Source organism: Crinia signifera, chromosome 2 (genome assembly GCF_055691185.1).
Source record: "Crinia signifera chromosome 2, ASM5569118v1, whole genome shotgun sequence".
Taxonomy (NCBI): Eukaryota; Metazoa; Chordata; class Amphibia; order Anura; family Myobatrachidae; genus Crinia; species Crinia signifera.
In genome coordinates this window covers 223280270-223299943 of record NC_139218.1, presented here as the reverse complement: position 1 = coordinate 223299943, position 19674 = coordinate 223280270, and the positions used below count along the sequence as shown (strand labels likewise).

General features: G+C 42.2%; 2 protein-coding genes across 2 annotated transcripts in view; both read left to right on the top strand.

Moving 5' to 3' along the window:
* Window positions 1-1620, top strand: part of S100PBP (S100P binding protein) — a 51123-nt gene extending 49503 nt beyond the window's left edge. The window contains exon 6 of the mRNA XM_083173849.1: window positions 958-1620. Within this exon, the coding sequence (XP_083029975.1) occupies window positions 958-1096 (139 nt within the window). The 3' untranslated portion in view covers window positions 1097-1620. The remainder of the gene's footprint in view (window positions 1-957) is intronic.
* Window positions 1621-9015: 7395 nt separating this feature from the next.
* LOC146058491 (protein FAM200A-like) lies at window positions 9016-10992 on the top strand. Its single transcript, XM_083170780.1, has one exon. The coding sequence runs from the start codon at window positions 9016-9018 to the stop codon at window positions 10990-10992; it is 1977 nt and encodes a 658-aa protein (XP_083026906.1).
* The last annotated feature ends 8682 nt before the right edge of the window (window positions 10993-19674 follow it).

The following is a 19674-nucleotide window of genomic DNA, read 5'->3' as shown; positions in this document are numbered from 1 at the left end:
GTTTTTGGAACTGCATTTTTACAACTTTGTCATCCCTTCAAGTAATGTGTGCTAAAGTCCTCCTTTGGGTGTAAACTTACATGGGTGCTCACCTTTCAAGATCAATGGGTTGGTGGCATTCACAACCAAGGGTAATAAATTCTACTATTTAGCTGGTGGAATTGTCCTTCTGAAAACCTTAGTTCCATCCCTGGACTCCCCACATTTTTATTTGTAGTGGTTAACAGCTGCTGATCAAACCAACCAATAATTTCTGTGGGGGAAGCTAGTTTGGAGGAGTGAATTAGAAGTTTTGCTCACACTTTTCCAGTTTTTTTTTTTAATTTTTATTTATTATTATAAATAACACAAGTTCAGCAAACCCCCATAAAACTGATAAGGAGTGGGGCTGGTCATCCACAATTGAAATGTAGTTATGGACGATGAGTATCACAGCTGCGTTCTCGTGTTGTCATGCTGATATATAAAAAGTTAAGCCCAGCATAGAGAAGCTGCCAACACACTAGGCAAACCTTCCAGGCCTGTTTTTTTTTTTTTTTTAACTAATTGATTTACACAATAGTGCAATCATGGGCAAAATAAATATAATGGACAATTTAGTACAAACAAGCCACTAATACCCCTTTCAGATCATAAACACAGGTCGGACACGGGATCACAATCCTGGGTCCAACACATTCACATTAAACCTGGGTCGCCCATTATACAGAGGGCGACCAAGGTTTAACCGTTCTTCTAACCCAGGTCAAATGCTGGGTTGCTTGACCCAGGTTATAAGTTTTGGTGCTTTGCCTGGGTTATTTTGGCAATGTGAAAGGGGTATTAGAAAAATGTTACTTCTTGTGTTCACTTCTTTGTTAGATTTGTTAGATTTCTGTAGTGTTACTAATATAGCCTTCAAAGTGCTGTTTACAATCAAATCTTCTCTGCCTCATGTGCTGTAGTATTGCCTTGTAGGAATTATCCTAGGTCTGGAAAGAAATCATCAACACTTTACACCTTAAATGAATGGGTGGAAAAAAATGGAGGTTCAAAGCAGCGCTTTGCGGATACACCAGCTACATTCCACAGAAGCCCAGTTCCTGAAGATTTCTAATTTGGTTCCTCCTAATAAAAAAATGTGAATTTAGAGTTTTGTTTATATACAAGTTTGTTGTTCATTTATTCCAGTGAAGTGTTATGCCCCGTACACACAGGGTGACGGGGAAGCCTGTGCTGAGCATGGGCTAAAGCACGATCGCTCAGCACACATCGCGGTACACCTGCGATGTGTGCTGAACAATCTGTGCAGAGTGGAACTTTGCCTACTATTTATATGCAAAGCCCCATGATCTAGCAGGAAAGACTCACAAGAACTCAGGGCTATGCACATGGAGCGATCAGTGCTCTATTTCTAAGCAATCTCGTCAGATCGCTTAGAAATTAGGTGAAAATCGCTCTGTGTGTATTTCCTATATATGCCAATAAATGCCTTAATGTATGTGAAAAATTTTGGGGCAGTTTTAGAAAAGTTATTGTACTTTAACAGTCATTTTATGTTTGTTTGATATCTCCATGGTTCATTTGTTTAGTGGTATTTAAATGTTGTTTGCATCTTCAATAAACCTTCCTTTTTCCATATTGAGTTGTATTTTATTTAGTTTATTGTATACTGGTGAATCTATTGTGTGTGTGTTTTTTATTTTTTTATTAAATTTCTTTATTTTTTTTTATTTATTTTGTTTTCTTAAATGTAATCCTTTTTTTTTATTGCCCTGTTTGTCCTATCCTATTTGTTTAACCATACAGTTGCCTTTCCATATTTTTATTATTCATCTAAATGGAAGACAATAGAAATGTTGGGCTATTTAGACCTTACCACAGATGACTGCGAATAGATGGCTGCCACCCAGACAGAAAACGCCCAGTGCAAATCTGTTTGCAGATCGCTATCCACACACACAACCAATACGTAATTCCCACATCATCAAATGATTTTTTTCCAGTCTATGCAAATGTGAGTAAATCTGACCCTTCCAACTAATGCTGTGTACACACTTGTACAATCTGCTTGAGATCCAGATGAGATTACAATTTAAGGTGCCCATACATGTTACAATCATTGTATACAATATCGCATCTCATTGCGTCTTGGTTTTGCGATGAGATCTAGTACAAAAATTATGTGCTGCACCTACTTTTTGTACTAGATCTCATCTCATCGTATTATATATATATAATAGTTTTTACGTATATGGGCACCTTTAGACTATCTGCATACAATTTAGACTATATAGTGCAGATCTGCACTATATAGTCTATGCAGCCAAGACTTTCTGGCTGAGATATGGGAGCACGCATCTTGAACGCATCTGGATCGCTTGGGATAAAGCCCATACAATCTGCATGAGATCCAGATGAGATTTTGACTATATAGTCAAAATCTCATCTGGATCTCATGCAGATTGTACAAGTGTGTACACAGCATAAGACAGACAGATCGAGTCCGGCACTGCTGACACAGACTCTCCCTTAAAATTCCTGGGCATGTCCTGTGTTTTTCTCTAACACTCCCATAATACGTGAGCCAACGTCTGTCAACATTGCATTATGATCAATATCCATTTTCTGTTGTTGCTATTCAGGTTTGCGCATGCACAATACGATCCGTGTACACATGCGGTCACCTGGTAATCCATTGATTTGCGAATTTGCTCATCACTCAACTCTGGATTTGGCCCAAGGATCCAGAAATTTCATTTTCAAAGAGCTATTTAGCTTTCCCCCTTCCCCATAGCAGTCACAGTTTAGTTTAATGATCTGGCAGTGCAGTTGTCAGCTGTCTTACGTTTTATGTATTGTGCACATACAAAAGACCACTGAAACAGTCAAATTGGAAGGTAGGCAGTGCTCTGAAATGGAGTGTGGAGGTCTTATTGTGGTACCTCCAATGAAGGCCCTCAAGCTGCTGATAGAGACCCCCCTGGGGTCTGCATATTCATATGGGTAATAGATAAGAATTATTACAAAGCACATATGAGCTAATAAATTTCACAATAAGTTAAACAATGTGATTTGTAAGCTGATATTTGGCTTTTGCAGCGTTTGCTGAAACATTAGAAGTTACACCCAGGTTTGAGGAAGTACTGTATTTCCAGACAGTGGTCAGTGACCACAGGAGGCAGCTAGAAGCAGATTTCTGCCTATGTAAGGCATTAGGTGTTTTCCAGACAAACAGCATTAGGGGGCAGGAATATGGGAGGTCTAGGGTAATCCAGTTTACTGGAAGACCACTCCTTTGTTACAAAATGGAAGTGCACGTCTGCTACGCAAATCATGTTTGAACCAATATTCTGGTTGAAGCCCAACCCCATTGAGGAGGGTCATAATGAATATGTATGAATTTCCTGTAAGACCTACCCCTGAAGGGAGGTCCATGCTTTTGTTACTATGTACAAATATGTGTCCGTGCAAATAAACGATAGAATACTTGCAATGATGAACCTGTGTTGTTTATTATTCTTGTATTCTCCTGATCAGATCAGTAAAGGTAAGGTAAACCAGAGGTGACTGAATATATCGAAGGTAATTATTTCACGCTATTATATGGGGGCTGCAAAGTCCGGGATGGCAAGCAAAGGGGAGGCATCTAATGGTCTCAGTTCTATGCTGGATAACGCAGGGAGACTCTGACAACCCCGGGTAAGCAAACAGAAGATTGGTTGATTTACGATCACTGTTGCTTAGTCAGACCCTCTCTGTGCATCAGTCTAGCCACGTTTATATAGAACAAATTATACATTTGTCACCCTTTTTACGCCATTTTTTAACCCGAAATATTCAGATCACACATTTTTAACAATGCATTGTATTTTGAAATAGTTTTTTGTGACAGTAGAAATGTTTCTTATACTGTTCTGTCTAAAGTAAATGTTGAATGAACTATGGTTACCTTCACGGAACCAGCATGAAAGATTACACCCTGTGGTATCACTTCGGTAAAGGAAATCTGTAAACATGTTTTGTGTTGTCTGACTGTCTGGTAAATATTAAGGTGAATAAGGTTCAGTGTCATCTAAAATGTCATGCTAAATTGTGCTGTGTGTACACAGTGTTATATTGAACCAATTAGGACATAGCCCTTATGGAATAGTAGTCTCTATGACCTATGTCACTATGTGGAACTTGTGTAAAGTGTAAAAATAGTATAGTCCTATGTTATAAGATAAAAGATTATTAAAGAGAATCACAATTGCGGTAGCAAGACCAACAGATTTTAAAACTACAGTTAATGTACAAAATGATGTGATCAGACAAACTTTCCTAGTATTGGGTTGTCATATTTGAAACAGAGGTTTTTGAAATGAATATAATGAGGTTTTTTAATAGAGAATAAAGAAAGGAGACTTGCAAATTCACATTGTCACATTGTTCCATGTCACACCTTGTTCATATTGTAAATGTAGTATTGTATTTTGGTTTAATAATTTTAGTGGGCATTATTTTAAGACAAAAATAACGGCTGACATCAAAGAACCAGTATAAATTCAGTCAACTGTTCAGGTCACTGATGAACACAAAGTAGTAGATTTTGTTATTATTGTTGGTTGCCATTTAGAGACAGAATTTGTGAAAAAAGGTTGTAGGTCGCGTTTATTCTTGGGGTTTAAATGCATTCAAAATAGCAGCACTCTCACAGGTACTATTGGTCAATGTCTCATTCATAGAGATAGATTGAGATGGTGGAAGGGGTTTGTTGATTTTCATACAGCAGCCTTAGACAGATCCATAACAAATCCGAAGCCAGTAATACACAGTTATACTTCCTTGCACAACATCACATCCTGCCTCGCCGCAAGTGGATAAGGCCACACTCATTGGATTTGATCGATCCATTGGAGAGGGAGCAGGACTTGAATGGAGCGTTCCGATTGTCAGGTTGTTGCAGATAAAGAAAGGAAGGGGAGCCAGGTTATACACGGTTATTGGTTACAGCAGGGGTTCTCAAACTGTGCGCCGCGGCTCCCTGGTGTGCCGCGACGCTGTGACAGGGGAGCCGCGGCGCCAGAGTCCCTACACACGCAGCCGCAGTTAGAAGCAGGAGCGGGTGCCGTCAGTGAGTGACAGGCAGCTCCTGTCACTGTGCGCCGGACGGCCCGGGTGCAGGAGTGAGCGCGGCAGGAGGGGAGGGGGGAGGACTGCTTGCGCTCGCTCCCTCAGGATTGGCTCCCTGGAGGGTGTCAATCAATTGTGCAGCCACTGGACATGGGTAGACTGCACAGGACATCCGGGGCTCCTTGGAGGTGCGTCTGCGTTCCTGTGTGTTTCCTGAAGGCTGCTGCTGATCATATCTGGTGAGTGGCAGTACATTTGACAGTTGGGGGGGGGGGAGGGGGGTTAGGGGGGTTATGTCTGAGTTTGTAAAGCCACACAGTTGCTTTAAGTGCTACGGGGGGGGGGGGTGTCTAGGAGGTTTGTAAAAGCCACGCTGTGAGTGCTGGGCTGTGTGCCAGGCCCACAGCAGGGGTGTGATGTCCCTGCTGTCCCTGTCCCTCTTGGTGTCCCTGCCATCCCACTGACTGTCCCTGCTGTCCTAGTCCCTCTTGGTGTCCCTGCCATCCCACTGACTGTCCCTGCTGTCCTAGTAGTAGTAGTACGTTTATTTATTTATAAGGCGCCACAAAGTGTCCGCAGCGCCGTACATAGCAAACAAAAAAAATTACGAGGTAACGTACAGGGTGTGTTGAAAAATGTCCTAGTCCCTCTTGGTGTCCCTGCCGTCCCACTGACTGTCCCTGCCGTCCCTCTTGGTGTCCCTGACGTCCCACTGCCTGTCCCTGCCGTCCCACTTGGTGTCCCTGCTGTCCCACTTGGTGTCCCTGCCGTCCTACTGCCTGTCCCTGCCGTCCCACTGCCTGTCCCCGCCGTCACTCTGACTGTCCCCGCCGTCACTCTGACTGTCCCCGCCGTCACTCTGACTGTCCATGCCGTCACTCTGACTATCCATGCCGTCACTCTGACTGTCCATGCCGTCACTCTGACTGTCCATGCCGTCACTCTGACTGTCCCCGCCGTCACTTTGACTGTCCATGCCGTCACTCTGACTGTCCATGCCGTCACTCTGACTGTCCCCGCCGTCACTTTGACTGTCCATGCCGTCACTCTGACTGTCCATGCCGTCCCTCTGACTGTCCCCGCCGTCACTCTGACTGTCCATGCCGTCACTCTGACTGTCCATGCCGTCACTCTGACTGTCCCCGCCGTCACTCTGACTGTCCATGCCGTCACTCTGACTGTCCATGCCATCCCACTGACTGTCCCTGCTGTCCTAGTAGTAGTAGTACGTTTATTTATTTATAAGGCGCCACAAAGTGTCTGCAGCGCCGTACATAGCAAACAAAAAAAATTACGAGGTAACGTACAGGGTGTGTTGAAAAATGTCCTAGTCCCTCTTGGTGTCCCTGCCGTCCCACTGACTGTCCCTGCCGTCCCTCTTGGTGTCCCTGACGTCCCACTGCCTGTCCCTGCCGTCCCACTTGGTGTCCCTGCTGTCCCACTTGGTGTCCCTGCCGTCCTACTGCCTGTCCCTGCCGTCCCACTGCCTGTCCCCGCCGTCACTCTGACTGTCCCCGCCGTCACTCTGACTGTCCCCGCCGTCACTCTGACTGTCCATGCCGTCACTCTGACTATCCATGCCGTCACTCTGACTGTCCATGCCGTCACTCTGACTGTCCATGCCGTCACTCTGACTGTCCATGCCGTCACTCTGACTGTCCCCGCCGTCACTTTGACTGTCCATGCCGTCACTCTGACTGTCCATGCCGTCACTCTGACTGTCCATGCCGTCCCTCTGACTGTCCCCGCCGTCACTCTGACTGTCCATGCCGTCACTCTGACTGTCCATGCCGTCACTCTGACTGTCCCCGCCGTCACTCTGACTGTCCATGCCGTCACTCTGACTGTCCATGCCGTCACTCTGACTGTCCATGCCGTCACTCTGACTGTCCATGCCGTCACTCTGACTGTCCATGCCGTCACTCTGACTGTCCATGCCGTCACTCTGACTGTCCCCGCCGTCACTCTGACTGTCCATGCCATCCCACTGACTGTCCCTGCTGTCCTAGTAGTAGTAGTACGTTTATTTATTTATAAGGCGCCACAAAGTGTCTGCAGCGCCGTACATAGCAAACAAAAAAAATTACGAGGTAACGTACAGGGTGTGTTGAAAAATGTCCTAGTCCCTCTTGGTGTCCCTGCCGTCCCACTGACTGTCCCTGCCGTCCCACTGACTGTCCCTGCCGTCCCTCTTGGTGTCCCTGACGTCCCACTGCCTGTCCCTGCCGTCCCACTTGGTGTCCCTGCTGTCCCACTTGGTGTCCCTGCCATCCTACTGCCTTTCCCTGCCATCCCTCTTGGTGTCCCTGCCGTCCCACTGCCTGTCCCCGCCGTCACTCTGACTGTCCCCGCCATCACTCTGACTGTCCATGCTGTCACTCTCTGTCCTGACCAGAGCCTCCTCTTCACAGCTGCAGAAGCCAATTACAGCTTTTTCCACACCACCGCTGACCACAGCCTCCTCCTTCACACTACCGCCGCTGAATCCAGCCTCCTTCTCCACACTATCGCCGCTGAACCCAGCCTCATCTGCAAGGTATTATACATGTGGGGCATAACATGTAATGGGCATTACGGTGTGGCGTCGTGTAATAGGTATTATGGTGTGTGGCATTATGTGTAATGGACATTATGGTGTGTGGCGTCATGTGTAATGGGCATTGCGCTCCTATTGTCATGTAGCTACTCCTCAAGCTTTGTGTCACCACACCCCCCTCATGCCATGTGTCCACACCTACAGCGTGTGCTTTGAGTACCACCAAGAAAAATGTACTTGTTGCACCACTGGGTATGTGAGCTACAGTGCTATAAGTGACTTTTACAAGCTGGCAAAGGGGGGTTGTCTAGGTGCTGCTTAATAGGGCACTTAGCATTCTTGCCTTTTCTGCATCGATGTACAGATTTCCACCTTCTGAGATGGTGAATCTGAACGCCATGGAGTAGAAAGCATTACTTTCCATTCCTTCATGAATCACACTCGCCATACTAAAGTATGGTGATGCGATTCAGACGCAGGGCTGGAGTACCACTGGAGAAGTCTAAGCCACTCTATACTTACAGTCAGGATGCCGGCAGTCAGGATTTTGGAATTGGCATATCTGTTGATGTCAGTATTCCAGTATCCTGCCTGCTTTCACAAGTAAAATCACATTTGCCTAGTCAGGTAGGAACAACAGTGCAAGGGTTTCCGGTGGCTTAAAAGGGCTGACCCAGTTTATGCATATTCCTACCAATCGTACCAAACCTGTACTTTATTATTTATAGAAGGGGATTTTTGGTGTCAATCCCATTTTAAGCAAAATCGATAAATGAGGTACCATTGTAAGATTAAGTTCTCTGCTTCTGACGAATTGTTAATTTGCAATTGCACATTGTATTTTTTGTTTGAAATCTATGTTAAAAATTTACTTTTGGCCCCTAGAGTTCTTTCCCTGGTTGCGTCGATATGTCACGGCTAACAGGGCCTTCACACGTAGTGGTTTAGGGGCATTTTGTAAGTGATCTCACTAGATTGCTTACAAAATACCATAGTGATAGTGATGCATTGACCTGCACGCCGATATTGCCCAGTGATTAATATCCACCATGTGGGATATTAATCGGTCAGGGCCAGTGTTTGCTGTGTGCTGAGCAATCTTACTGAGCGATCTAGCATCAGTCAGTACGCTTACCTGCATCTCCCCGTGTGTAGGCCCCTTAAGAGGATCAGTTTTGCTCAGCTACTCGAAATGGCTACAAATTAACTGTCTTTTCTTTCATCCTACTACAAACCACCAACCTCGCTATAACACCTAGTTACCTATATTTGTATGCTAAGCAACTGCGTATGATCCATTGCTCAGCCTTAATTGTGTGACTAAATTATCAGTAAGGGGGTGTATGGATTTTATAATTGTAACCTGTAGCATTTCCCCTGTTTTTATGGTGTTGCTTTTTGGAACCACAATTTACAGTAACTTATCGGATAGAAGCTACAAAGGATTTGCCTTCAACTTAAATTCATTTATTGTGATTGCTCCAGTACAGAATTATTTTGTTGCACAAAAAATGGAAAGGTTTTTGAACACTGGAAAGAAGACTGGTAGTGAAGAAAAGGATGAAGAACCACAGACCAGTGGTGCAGTTGGAAAGAAAAGGAAACATCGCAGATACGACGATTCTTATCTAGACATCGGTTTTACATCTGTAGATGTCAACCATGAAGAGCGTCCACAGTGTGTACTTTGCCTGAAGATATTATCAGCAGAAAGCATGATTCCAAGCAAACTAAGACGCCATTTGGAGACAAATCACCCTAACATGGCTAAGAAACCGCGTGATTTCTTCATCAGAAAGCTAAAAGAATTAAAAGAACAAAAAGGCTCATTTTTTAAGCAAGCATCCATACCAAGCAATGCTTTGCTTGCATCCTACAAGGTGGCACATAGAATTGCGATGTGTAAAAAGCCTCACACCATCGCAGAAGAACTGATTCTACCGGCTGCAGTGGATTTGGTTAACATTATGGTTGGGGAATCAGCTGGAAAACTGCTTTCGAAGGTACCTTTATCAAACAGTACCATCAGTCGCAGAATCCAACATATGGCTGAAGATCTACAGGACCAGTTAATTGAAAAAATGAAAGGGAAGGATTTTGCACTGCAACTAGATGAGGCAACAGACAGCAATAAGGATGCTCATCTGATTTGCTACACACGCTTTATAGATTGTGGCAATATTGTGGAAGACCTTCTCTTTTGTAAAACTATAACCGCCGGTATAAAGGCACAAGACTTGTTTCAGATCATTGACACTTTTATGAGTGAAAACCAGTTAGACTGGACAAAGTGCTGTGGTGTCTGTACTGATGGTGGCCGTTCTATGTCTGGCTGTTACGGAGAATTGCAGGCACTCATACGAAGCAAAGCTGCTGATGCACTGTGGACCCACTGCATTATCCACAGGGAAGCACTTGCATCAAGGCATCTGAGTCCTCCACTGAATGCAGTGATGGAAAGTGTATTGAAAGCTGTAAATTTTATAAAGACTCGGCCACAGAAGGCAAGGTTTTTTAGAAAAATGTGTGAGGATATGGGCTCTGAGCACACATCTTTGTTGTACTACTGCAGCTCACGATGGCTCTCCCGTGGCAATGTACTCTCTCGTGTTTATAGATTACACCAGGAACTCTACTCCTATCTTGCTGAGGAAGAACACGAGTGTGCCAATAATTACTTGGATACCGGGTTTTTGTCCAAGTTAGCCTACCTTTGTGATATCTTTGACAAACTGAATGCACTGAATCTCTCACTTCAGGGAAACAACACCCACATTCTGAAACTCTCAGAGAAGGTATCAGCATTCAGGAAAAAATTGTTTCTTTGGAGAAGAAAAGTAAATGAAGACTGTTACGATGACTGTTTCCCCATGTTGCATCAGTTTGTTACATCCAATGATGTTTGTTTGACACATGAACTTAAATCAGTTTTTGAGCAGCACCTAAAAAACCTCAGTGACTGGTTTGAAAAATATTTTCCCGAAAATATGGAAAAGTTTGTATGGATCCAAGATCCATTCAATACTAGCGCCCCAACAGAATTTACTTCTGTAGAAGAAGAAAAACTAATTGAGCTTTCCTGTGACAAGACCTTGAAAGTAAAATTCAGCAGCATGGGACTTCAAGAATTTTGGATATCCATTAAAGATGAATATCCGATGCTCAGTGCTAAAGCACAACAAATCCTTGTTCCTTTTGCCACAACATATTTGTGTGAAGCCGGGTTTTCAGCAGTTGCTGTAATTAAAAGCAAGTATCGTTCAAAAATCAATGTGGAACAGGAAATGAGGGTGGCCGTGTCCAAGCTGATCCCAAGGTTTGAAAAGTTGTGTAGTGCACAACAGGCTCACATATCCCATTAATAAGTGTTGTCATTGTTGATCACTCTTTAATAAATGTTATTGTTGTTTATTTTGTTTGATATTATTCCTGTTAACGAGTGCTGTCAATTGTTCTTTGAAAGAAATCAAATTAAAGAAATATATTTTTTTCTTGAATTTATGTTTATTATTTTTACAAGCAAGCTAATAATAATTTTAGCATTGTTTTATTCCAACTACTTTAAAAAAGGGACAGTTCGGTAATTATTTTGGCTTAGGGGTGCCTTGTAAACGTCATGGAGACCCAAAGGGTGCCTTGGACTGAAAAAGTTTGGGAACCACTGGGTTACAGGATTATTTGGGTATTTGAGACTTACAGTATCACAACAAGTAAATAAGTACTTACAGTATTGTGATAAATGAACCCACCAGAGCACAATATTACTCAGTGTAGCGCAATCAGAACTCATACCACATACAAAAGACAGAGATGTATTTCACAGTCCAGATGCTTCCTGTGACACAAAATAAAAAATGGGAACTAATTCCAAGACCTGAATGAAATGCTTAATATTGTTAAGTCCTCTAGAATTTAGTTATAATAAGCTATTGTTATGTGTATGTATATGTATATATATATGTGTATGTGTAGATTTTTGTTGAATAGATTTAGAGCAAATTGTCAGAAGCAGACCATTTAAAATGGTACAGTATAACACTATAATGACAAATGCTGCTAACTATAGATTGTTAGCATAAAAATGTTTTCAAGGCACCCCTAGGCCAAATGTTTCTTATTCAGAAAATATATAAAATTATGTACATTGTGTTTATGTGTCACAGTTATCTGGTGAGGGACAGGATTTGCTCCTGTTTGTCTACATATATTATAATTAGCAGCCACCAGCACTGTTTTGCCTGTTACATTGCACATAACTAATATGAATTGATCCTGGTCCACCAACCCAAGGCACCCCTGCAAGTGTCCTGAGGCACCCCAGGGTGCCTAGGCACACAGTTTGGGAACCACGGCTTTATGCCCTGAATTAAATTTGTTCATATGTAATATTAAGTGTAATTACAGATTTTTAAAGATTTAGAGGAAGTTGGAAAAAAAATATAGAAAAGAGGAAATATGTATATGTATTAGAACAAAGCGTCCGTATAAAATGTTGTTCAACTTTAGGGACAGACCTTATAGTTGATCATCAAATAAACCCAAAAGGTAATGTTTTAGCACAGATAGATATTCAAGGAAAAAGAACATCTTGACTAACCTCGTGGGAAGGTATGAAGACGCAGTACTCCATGTTGATCTTCACACAGGGCAGAAACTACAGTCTCTTAGTAATACAATTATGTGTAATGTCTGTGTGTGAAATAGAAATATCAAATGAACTAAATGAGGAAGTACATTAAAAGGTACTTGGGTGGGCGGACAGACACTCCTACTCCAGAAGAGTAAGCCAACCCCTTAACCTATCAATGATAAATGAACGCCCATACAAAGTTTAATTCCTCACATCACCAACATGTTGTGTTAACCTATTAGGAGCTGATATTCTGCAATTTATGCAAGCATCAAAGACAGGCATGAAATAAAGGTCAAATAGTATAAAAAAACTATATGCCAGAAATAGAAGTTGCTGTATTCTGTGCTCTTTTAGTTTTTTTACTGCAGACTTTGCTGATACCATGCTACCCGATTTGAAAAAAAAAAAAAAAAGAATGAATATTGGATGTCAGCATGCAACTGCAATGTCCACTCACCACAGAACAAACAGCAGCCAGCAGCCATCAGCAAAAAAGTCCAAGCCTTCCTGTGGTCTGGTGTCCTTGTGCAGTGCAGATCTCCACAGCAATACACCTGTTCTGTCCAGAAATATGATGTCACCGGTTCTGGTGAAGTTCAATACAGACTGGTACAAGAGAAGTCATTGAAAGACTGCTAATAAACTGTCCCATTGTGCCTAAAATCGACACACCTTGCTGGATCAGATCCCACCATCAGGGGCCTGGTTTACGGTGAATGATTGGCCAATGCACTCTGCTCTATGCTTATCATCAAAGACTCACAAGAACTGTTAGCAAACAATACTGTTGTACATGATTAACTGCATGTCACTGGTTCTCCAGGCTTGGAGACCCCTCTACACAGAAGACACCCAGCTTGTGATGATGACCTCCTGTTAACCACAACAACTAAAGCCAAAATGCCATAAGGAAACAGTGTCCCTACTCAAGTTCCTGGAAGAGCAAGACTGCAGGGCATCGAAAGACAAATTACAGCTCTGCAAACACAAAGTCATATTCTTGGGCCACTGCATTTCTCAAGGCATCAGATACCTGACAGAAGAGAGGTATAAGCTCATACTGCAAGCCAAGGTACCAAAGACTGTTAAACAAATAAGGTCATTCCTAGGCCTGCAGGGACTGGATCCCTCTTGCATCCGTTTATATGCAAACCTTGTACGATGTTACAAAGAAGTCCATGCCCATCAGATGAAGAAATGTCTCAAGTGATTCAGCAACTAAAGGCAGCCATAGCTTCTTCACTGGCTCTAGGCTTTACAGACTATTCAAAATCCTTTTTCCTCTACTGTCATAAGGAAAAGGAACACGCACTGGGAGTCTTTACGCAGCTACATGGGACAAAACAAAGACCTCTTGCTCAAGCCTGAAAATATTATCCAAGAAGCACCTGCGGCTGTATTAAAAGACATTGTTCTCAATCATGAACTGACTATACAAGTACCACATGTGGTAACTGAAATTCTGCAATAAGCCAGAACTAAGCACCTATCAGCAGCCAGACTCACCAAGTATGAAGTTCCATATTGAGTGCAACCGATGCGACAATAAAGAGATGCATCTTAACCCACCAACAATTCTCGTGTGAACATCAAATGTTCAAAATGGGGGAGAATATTGGAACAAGCACCTTCTACAAGCACACCTTTATCTACAGCAGCCCAGAGAATGGAAGTAGATTCGGAAGAAGGTGGAGGTGAGAAGCGAATATTCATGTCATAAATTTTTCCTATGATTGACTTGCTTTGATGAAACAAGAGACTCAGACATTCCCATACGTCCATGACACCCCCATACCCAATGCTCATTATGAACTGTATATTGATGGGTCCAGATATTATGAAGATGGCACACCCTACATTGACTATGATGTCACCACAGAGAGTGAGGTGGTGATTTCTAGAGCCTTACCAGTACAGCTGTCAGCATAAGCAGCAGAACTTGTGGCCCTCACTAAAGCATTGAAACATGCGAAGAACACAACAGCAAACCTTTATACAGATTCCAGATACAGCACGCTGACCTCATAAAAAAACTTTTCCAAGCATTGATGAAGTCATACAAAGTAACTATCATAAAGATACAAGCACACACAGGGAACCAGACCAAAGAAAACAATCTAGCAGATGCTGAAGCAAAGCAAGCTGCAATGACAAGTCCACAGAAAGAAAGAAGCAGTTACAGTACCAAAGAGCACAGAACTGCAGTATATGCCTGAACTACAAGTCCAAACTGACTACTCCAACATCTGCAAAGCTCAAAAGCTGAAAGTTAAGTTCAACGATGCAGTTTGCTAAAATGTTATTAAGGCCCAAACCTAATAAGGGTCTGAGGCTGTATTTTGTGCCTAGCAGCTACGATAAGTGACAGTAATATGGTTTATGGTAATGATAATGAAGATACCTGATTACGTTTCTGATAAAGCAGAGAAGCCTCAGACATGGGCTGACTCAAATAGTACAGGCCCATTACCAAGTAGCAAAAATTAAAATTAAGAGATTGCTGGGTCTGTTCACTTTCCCCTTTTAAGTCAAGATCCATGCATTACCACAGAAAAGGACCTTGGTATGTTTCTGAGTGCTGAAACTCTAAATCAAATGGTCTTTCGGGTCCAAACAGTCCTCCCACATGGGGTACCAAAAAAGGAAACAAATTATACCCAACAATAGTGATATACTGTTTAAACGATAATTATTATCAATTAAAAGGAATATTGTCAGAAAATAGCGCATAGGGAGGGACAGTGAAGTCACCATAGGCACTCCGGATCCTCAGTATGAGGTCCAAATTCACTGTCCTGTCCAAATGTATTATTATTATTATGCATAAGGAAAGACAAATATGATGGTCTACAAAGAATTGCAGACAAAAATAGCATGGGTGGTTAAACAAAACAGGCCCTGATAAGTTCTCCTTCCCTTTGGATGGAATCCACTGCGCTGGTCCCCTTCTGGCCAACCGGTTTCGATAGACTAGCTATCTTTTTCAAGGCATGGGATCCAAGCGTTGGTTAGGAGTCCCATTAACTACTATAGAGTTGATAAATATTAGCATCACTGGGTATCTTTGTAACTCCTCACTAGCTAATAGACTAGGTAGACATTCTGATAAGCAGAATGACCAAAAAGGATTATTTTTATGTCAGTGCCACAGATCAAAATTATTTGTAAATATTCAGATGGTACCGTGCAGCTAAAAAAACAGATATGTGTTTGGCTGTACCAAGAGCATGTTATAATTACCAGTCTGATGTAAATTAAAGATACTATAGAGCAGCGGTTCTAAAAAAAGTGGGTCCCGACTTTCTCAGCATGGGGTCATAACTCCCTATTGCTGCCCATCAGGCTGATTATTTTTCTAATCTCAGTCAGTGATTCAGGGAGTCTGGAACATCTGTTGAATTGTCTGTTATTCTAGACTCCTCCAATCACTCTGTGCCTCCACAAATGCTGCCATGCATGTGCTGTCTGCTGACTACACATGTGATGTTATGACCTTCTGCAGTAACTTGCTGGGGTCCAGTCATTATTTTTATTTCCTGATGGGATCCCAGACAAAGATAGTTTGAGGAGCCCTGCTATAGAGGAACACAGCTAGAGTCAAGGATTTGAAGAAGCAGATTATTAAAGGGAATTCAGGATGGTTAATTTAGCTTAATCCAGCAACATGAATTACAGGAATTATGGGACATATAGTAGGTATAGCGATGTTTGCTTTAAATATTATAGAAATATTGTTACTTGCTTACAGTATGTCACTTTCAATATACTCATGTGTATGTTCTCTGTTTGCCAGAAGAAATGCAAATCAGCAATGACCAGATTGGTTTGGGAAACTCAGGAATGGTGGAGCACAGAAAGCAGAGAATCAGTCTGGCCTGATGGATGTGAGAGAATGGTCATCAGCCCTCTGAGACACGAGCGACAAGTGCAAAATGTTTCAGAGAAATATCCACTATCACTATTAAGTTAGACTGTTTCTTCTGCAGTTAGGAAGATTTTACTGTATGATGCTCTCACCTATTCTGAGTATTCCTGGTCTAGGTAGTCCAGCTAAAACCATGTATGCAATATGTAGTTTGCGAATGAACATGACATCATGTTTAATTATTGTACAAAATGAGGGAATGATAGAGACCCCCCTGGGGTCTGCATATTCATATGGGTAATAGATAAGAATTATTACAAAGCACATATGAGCTAATAAATTTCACAATAAGTTAAACAATGTGATTTGTAAGCTGATATTTGGCTTTTGCAGCGTTTGCTGAAACATTAGAAGTTACACCCAGGTTTGAGGAAGTACTGTATTTCCAGACAGTGGTCAGTGACCACAGGAGGCAGCTAGAACCAGATTTCTGCCTATGTAAGGCATTAGGTGTTTTCCAGACAAACAGCATTAGGGGGCAGGAATATGGGAGGTCTAGGGTAATCCAGTTTACTGGAAGACCACTCCTTTGTTACAAAATGGAAGTGCACGTCTGCTACGCAAATCATGTTTGAACCAATATTCTGGTTGAAGCCCAACCCCATTGAGGAGGGTCATAATGAATATGTATGAATTTCCTGTAAGACCTACCCCTGAAGGGAGGTCCATGCTTTTGTTACTATGTACAAATATGTGTCCGTGCAAATAAACGATAGAATACTTGCAATGATGAACCTGTGTTGTTTATTATTCTTGTATTCTCCTGATCAGATCAGTAAAGGTAAGGTAAACCAGAGGTGACTGAATATATCGAAGGTAATTATTTCACGCTATTACTGCTTTTTAGATCAGGTGTTGTCTCATTTGGATCTTAAGTGCATTGGTTATTCCCAGGCCCTGACAAATATTCTTGATTAATTATCCCAGACCAAAAGGTTCCAGGTTTTGTGTTTTGTGAAGAGGTCAGAAGACAGCCTGTCAGCCAGCCTCAAAGAAGAATAATGGGGCCTACACACAGAGCGATTTCAGGGCATTACTAAGCGGTCTAATTAGATCACTTAGAAAATGCCCTGACACTGCTCCGTGTGTAGGATCTATAGGAATGCAGGGCCCCATGTGTCGATATCGCCCGGCGATTAATATCCAGCATACTGGATATTAATATAGTTAATTACCGTCAGGTCTGTGTTCTCACGAAAGAACACTGGCCTTGACAGATCACTCAGCACACAGCACTGACAGATTGCTATGCAGTGCTGTGTTCTGAGTGATTGACATTTCTCAGATCGCTCAGCAGTCTCACCCCTTGTGTAGGCACCTAAAAAAAAAAAGTCCTGTCCACCTTCAAGGCCACTAATGATCTCCTGTGGTGAGAGCATTGCTGCATTTCTTCTATGACCATGGCTTTGATTTCACAGCAGATGTCCAGGTAAGAGTATTTGTGAGACAGATATATATGACTTGGAAGTCCTGAGATATCCTCACCACCATCTTGCCCTGAAGGGGCCTACACATGGGGAAATGAGTATTCTGAGTGATGCTAGATCGCTCAGCACACAGCACTGCACAGCGATGGGCCGCTGAAAAATCTGTCAAGGCCAGTGTTCTTCATTACATATGCAATAAACCTGGACCAAAAAACAAATAAGGGGATCTCTGGACGCTTCACCAGCGTTGGTATTTTTCTTGATATCTCGCATAAAACACACAAAAAAACCCCCAGAAAAATAGTGTGCTACTTTTAACACAATGTATATGTGATTGTGATAAATGGAATTGTACCGAGCAGACCCTGATCGCGTATGGGAGGAGGGAATGACCTCAATGGTGGAGTCCTTTTTCCATCTTTCCATGGAGGTTTGTGGTGCTGTAATAGAGCTCTGAAAGAGGAATACTTGACTGTTGGACTGTTCATTTGATTTGACCAGGGTCTTAAAGATTTAGCTCATTGGAGAGGTTACAGTTTGCCTGCAGGATCACACTATCTATGATCGTTTCATTGCTTAGTCTAGTGGATCCCAAATTTTATCGAATCACGGCACCCTTCGAGTATCTAAAATCTTTTTGTGGCACCCCTAGGCCAAACTTTTATTATTGAGTACTTTAGAAAAAAATATAAAATTAAATAAATTGTTTGTCATCCTTAGGTTCAGTTTTGTGATGAGGGACATGATTAGCTAAATTTTATGATTGGCAAAACCAGTGGCTTCCAATGACATTGACCATAAATAATTTGAATTGATCCTGAACCACTAACTCAGGGCACCCCTACACGTGCGCCACAGCACCACAGGGTGCCACGGCACACAGTGGGTCTTTGGCAATCTGAAGGAAGGCACAATATGCCAGCGGCTTCATGTGTTTGCTTGCAGAGATTCCAGTTTTGGAAGGACAGTCCTTTGCACAAATAAGACAACAGGAATTGTCTCATTCTGCTAAATTTGAGTCAGTTCTGGCGCGGGACACTGTGTGCCTATCCTGTAACTTTCTTTTTCTGTTTTGTTGTATAATGAATTTGAATTTTTCCTCCTGGATTGGTTTTTTGCTTTGAAAATCTTAGAATGCTTGCACTTTTCGGGTCAGTGTACTCAAGAGTGCGCATCATCAGTGACATAGGGACAGAGGTACTAATCTTCAAAAGTGATAAAACGGAGAGTGATAAACAGCCAGCCAATAAGCTCCTACCTGCCATGTCACAGGCTGGGTTTGAAAAATGTCAGGCAGGAGATGATTGGTTGGTTGTTTATCACTACATTTTTGTCACTTTTGAAGCTTAGTGCATCTGGCTCATAGTGTGTACACACTGAATTATTTTAATGTTTGCCCTTTAGAACCATCTGAATCTAAAAAAATAATAATAAAGTAAAGCAGAGGATAGTACATAGGGATTTTAAAGGTACTGAATGGAATGGCGGGAGGGATTCCTGCTGTGGGCATGTTAAAAAGCTTACTTTGTAGGCAAGTTTTGCTAACCATTTCATTTATGTAAATATCAAATTGAATTTGCTAATACTTTTGATTGAAAAATCAAGTTAATGGGGTACGTGATTTGCTTGAGCCCTTTTACAACCTCTCTAGGAACACATCTGGGGGATTTTCTGTGGCTTCAGTTCAATATGAATACCACTTGCATATGCCAATCTGTCCTGCCATCTGTCTCCAGGAGATTGGCACCTGCATGCATATTACCTACGCTCCCCCACATGTGCATTCACCAAACTCAGGCTCACAATGATGCTATACAATCTTCTGGTTCTGTAAATGCTCACAATCTGTAACATGCAAGACTACTGTAGCCATCACCAGGAACTTACAGTATATCTGCTGCTGTGCATTCTGGGAATGGCAATAATATGTAGACACAATATGCATAAGCAAAACAGAATTTATGCAGAATATGTGACGGACAAGCCAATATTTCCTGTTTATATGAAAATTCATAATGTTTCCTTATGAAATTAATTACATTGTTACACTTCTGTCCCG